This window comes from Haliotis rubra, unplaced genomic scaffold, assembly GCF_003918875.1.
Source record: "Haliotis rubra isolate DU_JTF1 unplaced genomic scaffold, ASM391887v1 Scf1822, whole genome shotgun sequence".
In the NCBI taxonomy this organism is placed as follows: domain Eukaryota; kingdom Metazoa; phylum Mollusca; class Gastropoda; order Lepetellida; family Haliotidae; genus Haliotis; species Haliotis rubra.
In genome coordinates this window covers 70,121-79,882 of record NW_025765806.1, presented here as the reverse complement: position 1 = coordinate 79,882, position 9,762 = coordinate 70,121, and the positions used below count along the sequence as shown (strand labels likewise).

General features: G+C 38.7%; 1 protein-coding gene across 1 annotated transcript; it reads right to left on the bottom strand.

Moving 5' to 3' along the window:
• Positions 1-4,680: 4,680 nt before the first annotated feature.
• LOC124273635 (toll-like receptor 4) lies at positions 4,681-8,823 on the bottom strand. The gene is made up of 2 exons (XM_046708910.1): positions 8,775-8,823; positions 4,681-5,837 (listed from the first exon to the last, which is right to left on the bottom strand). Exon 2 carries the CDS (start codon positions 5,830-5,832, stop codon positions 4,696-4,698), a length of 1,137 nt encoding a protein of 378 aa, XP_046564866.1. The 5' UTR covers positions 5,833-5,837; positions 8,775-8,823; the 3' UTR covers positions 4,681-4,695.
• Between the last annotated feature and the right edge of the window lie 939 nt (positions 8,824-9,762).

Sequence of the window (9,762 nt, the reverse complement as noted above, 5' to 3'; positions counted from 1 at the left end):
AGCAAAGCAATGCAACCAGGAGTTTAAAAGTTTATTAAATAAAAACGCCCGTATAAACCGTATATACGGTGAACTACAGAAGAAAGAGTCAAACACTGAAATAGTGACAGTACAAGAGCATACTATGCACTGTTGATGATAACAGTAAGCTACAGAAATATATGGAAGGTAATATGAAACTACAAAACTAAATCTTGGCATAAAGTGGTTATAACTGTGGCAGTATTATCAGAATGTTTGCAGTTAGTGATATTATCATTCTAAATGCATGAACACAGGAGACTGGATGAGCAATAGTGATGGAAGTGATGTTTTAAGAAGTGGACAATTCTTTCCTTTTGGGCGAGTGGATGGAAGAAAGGGAGATGGTTATGAGAAAAAAGGTTCATAAATGTGTCACAGTGTAATATACAAAAGATCAAATTTTGATACAGACATGTTGAAACAGAAGCAATGACTTGCATCATGAAGCGAAATGTGAATTTGAATGTTACTATGCAGCATTAGGTAATATGTACGAAAAGGCCTAAAGTTTAAAGAGGTTCACTGTTCAAGGATAACCACTTCTTGCTTATTATCTACAGTGCAGTCTGTCAAACTCGGACCCTGTCTTTCTCAGATTACTGTATAAACAGGACTAAACTCACGGTCCCGACGTAATCCTTCTTTGTTGTCATAATAAAAATGTTTTGTATCTCGGACTCTCATTATGTCGGATTTCGGACCAAAGTGTCGGCCCGATAAGGTAGTTACACGTAAAAACATTGCTATATAATTTGGACTGAGCAGGAAGTCCGCTTGGCCAATAAACCAAGCGTAGTATGGTTTCGCCGTACTCACTTCCGGGGTTGTTTAGCTGGCGTGAATACAACCAGCCAACAATATCAACGAAGTGATAGAAGTAAGAGACTGGAAAGTTGTTTCTATATCAACTGAACTGTATGAGAGCATTTAAAATACAGGACATGATTCAGCATCATTGATCATCGGACATTCATAAAAAACTAATCCAACAAAAATAACAGGGAAGTTTGCAAAAGGAATTGCTTTTTGTATTAACTCCGACTGTTTTCGTTCATTGATTCATACGTTTGTTTACAAAGGTAATCGAGAACGATGCATTTTGCTCACATAATACAAGCCACACATAATTAGTTACAGGTTTCACATAATATTGAATGTCCTTGTAATAGATAGATTTTGAGCATTTTGTTTCATCTTCTGCAAATGATGGCCAAATAAAGGATATAAATCATTCGTCAAAACCCATATGTACACAATCATTGTAACCGAATACTGTTCGTAGAAGCTTATCTCAACTGTATGTATATTCCCATGGTAATGATCTGGAAACTCTTATCAGTGATAAATGGGTATTTCACTGCAGCTAAAAATATGACAATATTACCAACAGCTTTTAATATCTTTCAATGCAAGTTTTCGACAAACCAAAATGGTACTACCGATTAGTGATACTTAAAGGAACCAAATACTTCCCCGCCATCAGTCACGTTGTAGGGTTAATCAGGTGATACCACATAAACAGGAAACATAACAAAAAGTCACGAAACACGAGTGTCTAACACTTGACTGATATGCAGCCGTTGTCCTTCCTGGTATTACTTTCGAATGCTTCCTTTCATTGATTCCTACGTTTATTTACAAAATTAATCAAGATTATTTTATGACTTAGTTACATTCATTGACACAAAATTACTCACATAATTCAAGCAATACATAATCAGTTACCAGTTTCTCATAATATTGAATGTCCTTGTTGTAGATAGATTTACACAAACTTTGTCGCATCTTGTGCAAAGGGATGGCCATATAATGGATATAAATCATTCGTTAGAAAACCCATATACAAATCAATTTAGACGGATACTGTTCGTAGAAGCTATCGTAACTGAATGTTATTCCTATTGCTATAATATGGAAATCATTATGAATGAAAAAGGATAATTCACACTTCTGAAAATATTACCACAAAATCACAACTTTAAAATCTTCAAATACTTAAGTAACTTGAATTTGCTCATTATCCTCAGTGCCATGAACTATTCCGAAATAAAAAATTGTAGCTGACCAGTTACTTACATATGTGTTCATTTGATAGATTTAACTAAAATACAAATACACAATGCATGACTGTTTCTGTTTTACATACAATTGTTAACTAACACAATAATATAAAGCATGCAGTGACATTACAATTCTAACTATATAACATGTTACATGGGAGAGGGGTTGACATGAACTGTAAGGACTTGCTTCCCTATCCCTGTTCATTCACTGAAGTCACGATGTGGCTGAAATATTGCCAAGGTGACCTTATATTTTAACTCACTCACTCACTCATTCACTGAAAACAACGAGCATGAAAAGAGATTATCTAAAGAGGATCTGGGATATATTTTCATTCGTGAAAAGCATATATGTACAAAGGTGAGCTAGATTGACAGTTGAAATACCTATTGAACAATTTGGTCAGTTTTGTAAGAAATCCAGTCAGGTAGATGGACTGAACTAGCTAACTAAACATTTGAGTCTCAAACTTTCTTATGTTACAGTGTCACGTGTGCTGATTAAACGTCGCCGCTTGTTAATCCACCGAGATGAAATTAGTCATTTGTAGACGGCTGAAGCCGGCGATAATCCTGTTTGGCCCAACATGTCATCCCTGCTATCATAAGCAAGCACTCTGCATCAACACAATCACAACCTGACCCTCACCAAGCAGCTCGCCAAGCTGTATGCAATCGCGACGAGAAATTCAAATTTGTATTCATACGGACTTCCCCTCCTTGGAGGACACTTGGGTATGGATGTAACTTTGTTGATAATTCTTTAACAACCTTCGATTATTATGCATAGTTTAAAACAGGTTCCCATTCCACCCAGACAAGTTGTGTCTCGTAATAAGTGTTTCCACTTTGCTAATTTAGCATGTTAAGCATTTTGATCCTCGATGTCTCCTACACTTCCGATCACCATTCGTGGGAAGTATGAGTGAATCATGTTCAAGTTCAATGAGTAGAACGGTATATATGTCATGTGAGCTGCACATGTTTGCCTGTGTTGCTGACAATCCGATCAACTCCTTTGCTTTTAATATCCAAGAAACTGATGCCAGCTGGACTGATCACACTTAATCTCATTATACAAAAGCATCTAACGTCAGATGCATCAGTCTTAAAAGCTGATTGCAGCTTTGATTTTCGTCCAAAACTCTTCTTTGTCATTTTCTTGTGTAGGATACTTAATATACGTATCATACTCAATCATGTCCCGAATATCTCTACTGAGGATTCTATTGTCCGGTATATCGGTATACCACAACACACATAGGACATCTCTTCCAGTGTGGATGCTCTCAACTTGGCCATGTGAACTTCATAGTCACACCAGGAGCTCTTTGCAAAGCTAGGTGACAAAACAGCAATGGTCTTCCTGCTTGACTGAATAGCATTGATGATGTTGGCGGTGATGGCTTCACCAACCATGAAGTCACGGTCATGGATGCACAACCTCAAGCCGTAGGTTCTCTCTAGAACAGCCCGCATTTCTTCAATTCAATGACGAACCTCTGTCTGCCTCAGCATAGGAAACAAAGGCATCATAAGTAAAATGGTCTTCTTCTTGTCCAAGTCTTTGATACCCCTGTACTTCCGTCTTGTGGTGTAGTACAGATAGCGTAGCTTCCATCGATATCGGTACACCATACCAGCTCCAAATATCAACATGGAAAGCAGTATTCCTACTACTGCTGTAGACAGGAGGGGAATAACTATTTTGCAACGTACTTGGAGTTTCGCTTTAACATTTTCTATATCTATAAATGAAATGGTTTCCCCATCTGATAAGGTGCATTTTGTGTTGCCAGGATTTTCAATGGAAATAAACGGCCTTGTAATCCATTCTAATGACTCCAGTGTCGAACAATCACATTTCAAGATATTACCCTTGATGCTGAGATGAAAAGTGTCGTTTCTATTACTCATGATATAGTCAATTTGATTTGTCAGGCGTGTTGGAATGCCTTCATACCTGTTTCCGGAGATGTCTAAGGTATGGAGGTGCGGCATGTGCCTAATTTCAATGTTCCAGGAGGCCATCATGTTCCAGCTTAAATCAATAACCTCAAGTCTGGTAAGTCTTCTAAATATTAATGACGGCAGTTCCCGAATAAGATTGTGTGAGATTCGTATGACTTCCAAGTTTGTTTGGTTGCCAAATATCTGCCCATTTGTGTCCGCTAGAAGGGACACTGATAGGTAATTTCGACTTATATTTAAGACTTTTAGTCCATCAGCATACATAAAAAAACTGTGAGATACATATTTACAGTAATTGTCTGAGAGATCTAAATATTCAATTGTTTGAATTTCATGTATTGGGCCTATCCAGTTTGTAAAGATATTGTGTGAAATGTCAACAGTTTTAAATTGGTTTGCTTGAAAGTTGAGCTCAACAATGTCATAGTTCAATTTGCTGTTGCTAACATTTCCATAGGTTGCATTTGGAGGTAGTGGTATCTTATAAGGAGGACCTAAGATACTGGTTTGGTTATATTTTACATCATAATAGGGACTATTATGATGGTTACGGTACGAAAGGCTATGGCTGCAATCTGCCTCAAATTGTTCACAGGCATGGATGCTGTTATGTGAATATTGAACCACTGGCTGGGGATCAAATGAGGGCAGCGGATTGGGGAGAGGAATGTGCCTCTAACTGCATCAACTTGATTGAAGGGATATTAGATGAATACTGGTTATAAACAGAAATTTTCCGCAGATTTGTCAGTCTATCGAGACTCAGGAGATAGGATCCAAATGTCACTCTATTGTGATTCATGGATATTATTTCCACTGTTTTCATGTGACCGATGCATTCCTGGTCTATGAGTTCCAATCTATTTGCATCAATATGAATCTCTTTTAAATTAAGATCACTGAAATATCTCGTATTGTGTTTCTTTAGGTGAACCCCTATGGCAAATGTTGTCACTATTCTGTTGACCTTTAAAACGCTTAGAGAAGAATTTCGAAGTCCATATATAGCTTCACCCATGCGATCAAACCCTAGATACTGATTGTCAGATATATCGAGTGTATCAATATGCCTTAATGGCCAGAATGCACTTGCTTCAATAAAGTTGATTCTACATTTGCTTATGTCCAGGTTCCTGACAGATGGGGTGTAGAGAAATGATGTATTCAACAGGGTTTGAACTGAGCAGTGGCCCCTTTTGCCTGATAACGACAGCGTAGTAAGATTCTTCAGTTTCGAAAATCCAGTCCCAAACGAGGCATTCCGAACACCGTCAATGAAAAGTCTCTGAAGAGCAGTAAGATCACCAAGCGCTTTATCTGGGTATACTGAATCTGCGATCTTGTTGTTGTTTGCGATGTTCAGCGTAAGCAATTTTTTCTGCTCTCTAAATATGCCCTCTGGATATGCTGATTCGTTGATAAGTTGGAGATGGTTTCCATTGAGGTTCAAATGTAGCAGATTTGTAGCTCCTGCAAAAGTGTGCACATGCAATCTTTTCAGTTGATTGAAAGACAGATCAAGATGTTCCAAAGCAGAGAACCGTTGAAACGAGCCACCTGGCAGATGCTTAATACTGTTGTGAGACAAACACAGGTATGATACTGAATTTGGAATCTGTTTGGGGATGTTAGATAGATGTTTGTCCTTACAATTGGCGATCAACTTTCCATTGGGTGTGACCCTACATACACAAGGCTTACAGGAGATGTCCAATTGTTTGCCTTGAGTCCAAGAAAGGCAGGCAAGGAGCAAGCACAGGACGTACAGCAACATCTTATCTGAAATCATGAAACAAATGCTGAAATTAGCAAAATAGTCCTATGATTGTTTCGTTTGTAACCTGGGAAGCTTTATTGAAGGTGTATACGTATATGTCATTTGTCCAGACTGAAGTTCACAGCGTGGAGAACATTTCGACTAAGGTCTTCAGTAAGGGTTGTGGCCTCCTGTAGCATATCTTACAGCCACACAACGTCTCCTCATGGATCTTAGGACTCTGTCACACTTCTGCGTATCCTAATTCCTTATGACTTGCGCATTGACATTTCTTTCATACACAGTCTTACGCACAAAACCCACCGCATATTCATCTCACTCGTTTTGTGTAAGTTTGTTCATTCCATACACGGCAATACGCTGATCTCCAGGCACGAGCTATGAACCGCGTATATTGGACGTACACATGCGTACTTGCAGCGCGGATACAACGAATCAGTACCGTTTGTCCTGCGATCGGGCAGCGCATTGTACTTATTTATAAAGTATGACAAACGCACAGATAGCGTACTTGTCGAACATCCATGGTATACTCGACATTTGGTATAAATATTATGGCTTGGGCGGGCCATGATGACAAAAGGTTGATGTTCATGCTATAGAATCTGCACTGGCAACGAAAATAGCGGGAAACAGACGCACTTTTTGAAGCCGCCGTAAGTACGTCATCCTCACCCTAAGACTTAAATTTGTTTGTCGTGAGCCATTAAAGGCTCTTGCAACAGCGACCACAGACTGGCCAGTATCAAGCCTCCCCATAACATGTTGACTTTCCTGATTTGAAAGGCGTGCAATTTCCGAACAAAGATTAAAATAAAACGTTTAATTTGTTTTCCAGCTCACATTCAATGTGCGTGTTCAGTTGAAGCAAACATGCACCAGGTGACCTCATGAATTTGCTTTTTCACATGTGCAGTCCGTGTTTTTCATCTTCATAGACGACAAAGTCAAGGTTTGCTCGTGAACTTACAATTTCACGAAATTAAAGCATTCTCACTGTTTACAACTATTTAATATACTTGTAAACGTATTTGATTGAACAGAAAAAGAGAAATATCGAAATGTATCATTGTCAAGTTTTCAATTTTGCTGATTATCTTACTATTCCACATGTTACATACTTTGTAAATATTGATTCATTGTAAGATTATGCTGCGTTTTGAAATACTGTCACGCCTGTTCGGTGAGGTAACAGAAAACTGGCTTCACACAATATATCTACATGGGTCTTTGAGGTCTTCTAAATGAGTGAACGTTAAATCCACCACTTCACGTTTTGTGAAACTAGGATATCATCTAGTATACTAGATACTTCTTTGAGAACGGACTGTGACCTATACTTACTGTCTTAGAAACCAGATAAATAGTAGAATCTTCTTTGTAAAGATATACAAGAATACATGTCTTTGAGAAACACTGATTGCCCCTTAATGCATTTATTTACAAGCAGAAGGAGTGAGTGAGTTTAGTCTTACGCCGCTGTTAGCAGTATGTTTCATAAGTACACAAGGAAGACTTCCAACGCTGACTGACTCGTGACATTTAACAGTTGACCTTCCTCCTCAAGCCAGCTTTGCTTGTCCAGTTAGCCCTAAATATAGATAAACCGGGAATTATCTCTCGAACAACTTCAAGTGTCGCATGAAGTGTTGTAGTGTCTGGAGCGTTGCTCTTGTCACGTTACAGCGACACAATTCGTTCTGTTATCGTAAAACAAGTCCGACCAGAGTGGAGTCGATTCCCACTACATGTTGAGTATGTGTTTGTGAATTATCAAGTAATGACACCCGGTGTTCCCGAAGCATGTTCGCATGTCCTGTTGCACAGTTGACTCCTACCAGAAACATGGAATACATATCTGAAGAATATTATCATTAACATTAACATATGGTGCATGTCAAAATAATGGTTTCCATCGGATATCTTACATGTCTCTCTTGCGTCGAATGTGGAAACGTCCCCTACATATGCACATACAACTTTTTGAAAGCTTTCCCGAGAAAGATACATGCAACTAACTGTACGCTGTTGAAGTAATTCATTTATAAACTAAACTGTTCCCACTCATGAAAGCCCTTTACTGAATGCCTCAATGAACCTCTACCAAATAGATCCGTGAAGATTCGGGCTAGAATTGATCTTCAGCAACTCATGCTTTTCGTAAGAGGCGATTAACGGGATCGGGTGGTCAGGCTCACTGACTTAGTTGACACATGTCATGGTATCCCAAATGCGTAGATCAGTGCTCATACTGTTGATCACTGGACTGTCTGGTCCAGACTCAATTATTTACAAACAGCTGCAATGAAGCTGGATTATTGCTGTTATTGCAACCAACATCGACCAAATAGACAAATAGTCCAGAACCGACGCTGCCGTTCCATGACCGTTTCAACTAAGTCATCAAGCAATACATGCAATCAAATCAGTCGATTCGTGTGACAAGCGCAGGCTGATGGGGATGAAGTCTAAAGCGGAACACCTGTAACTGACATGTCGTCTTCAAACGGCCCTTAGAGTTTTGTCAAAATAGATGAAAATGTCATCTGCACGAAGTTACCATTTTGTTCAATGATCAACTTTGTTGTAGGTGGTGAATTTGTTAATATTTTTGTCAGTACATCATAAACATATTGGGGCGGTGGGTAGCCTAGTGGTTAAAGCGTTCGCTCGTCACGCCTAAGACCCGGGTTCGATTCCCCACATGTGAAGCTCATTTGTGGTGTCCCCCGCCGTGATATTGCTGGAATATTGCTAAAAGCGGCGTAAAACCATACTCACTCACCCACTCATAAATATTAACACTCATATTCACACAAAAATAAATGATTTCTTAATAGAAATATATGGATTCGTCAATACAACTGCGCCAATGGCTCGTTTGAGTTTGTCATGTAGAATAAATAATTCAAATTATGGAATTCAAAATACATTCTCACCTGCAGCGTTTCTACACCGAGTCAACAGCGGGCATACTCATGTGTCGTTAGGATGGCGAGAGCACTGCATCTACTGGAGACTTATCGTAATGTGACTCCTATTAGAGGATACGTCAGAGGACATCCCACATCCGTTCACGGAACACAGGTCTTGAGGGTCATTCACATTTGAAGCATTGTAGTTGAAACTGAGAACTGGGTTTTCCCAGTCATCTCGTCTGAGCTTTTCTCCTTTGTAAATTTGCTAAGCGGAGTGAAGATTAATGATGAGTAGGAACAGACAGAAATCACCTCTATTATATTCAGGTTTTGGCGTCTAGTTTAGTATATATTATCTGTGCACATCACTTGATTGCCACGAATGTGTTCAGGCATATGATACTGTTAACACATGCATCATCAGCTGTTTCATTGTAATCTATCCTCGGTGCTTTATCTAATCATATATCAGACTTGAGTCTACACAGAGAATCCAACGGTAGATGCTATGATCAACATCATCGGGTTACACTACCACAATCATAAATATCATCAATCCGCAGCAATCAGTTTGAACACAGAATAGTATTTATCATCCAAAACTGGCTCTCACAGTACTAAGATATCGCTTGTGTGAGATCAGTGCTATGATGTAATAAAGCTGATGATGTAACAATATTATGACCTCACTGAGATCACTGCTCAAAAAGCCTAATGGCAGTTTTGTGTTCAGATAAATTCATTCTTTTACTGATAACTAATGAAGAATGAATTGGGATGATAAACAGAATTTCACTCACGTGTCTTCTGATATCAAATATATACACTCGTAAATTAAATTAAATCTATAAAGTCCTATAGGCTGTTGAGGTTGGATACTTGGCAGATGTGTCCTGGGGTGTATCATTTGGTAACCGGTTTATGCGTAGATATCATACGACATAATGTTATCTGATATAACCACCACCATCGTGATGAATAAATAAGAAATCTTATGAATTTGGATTTA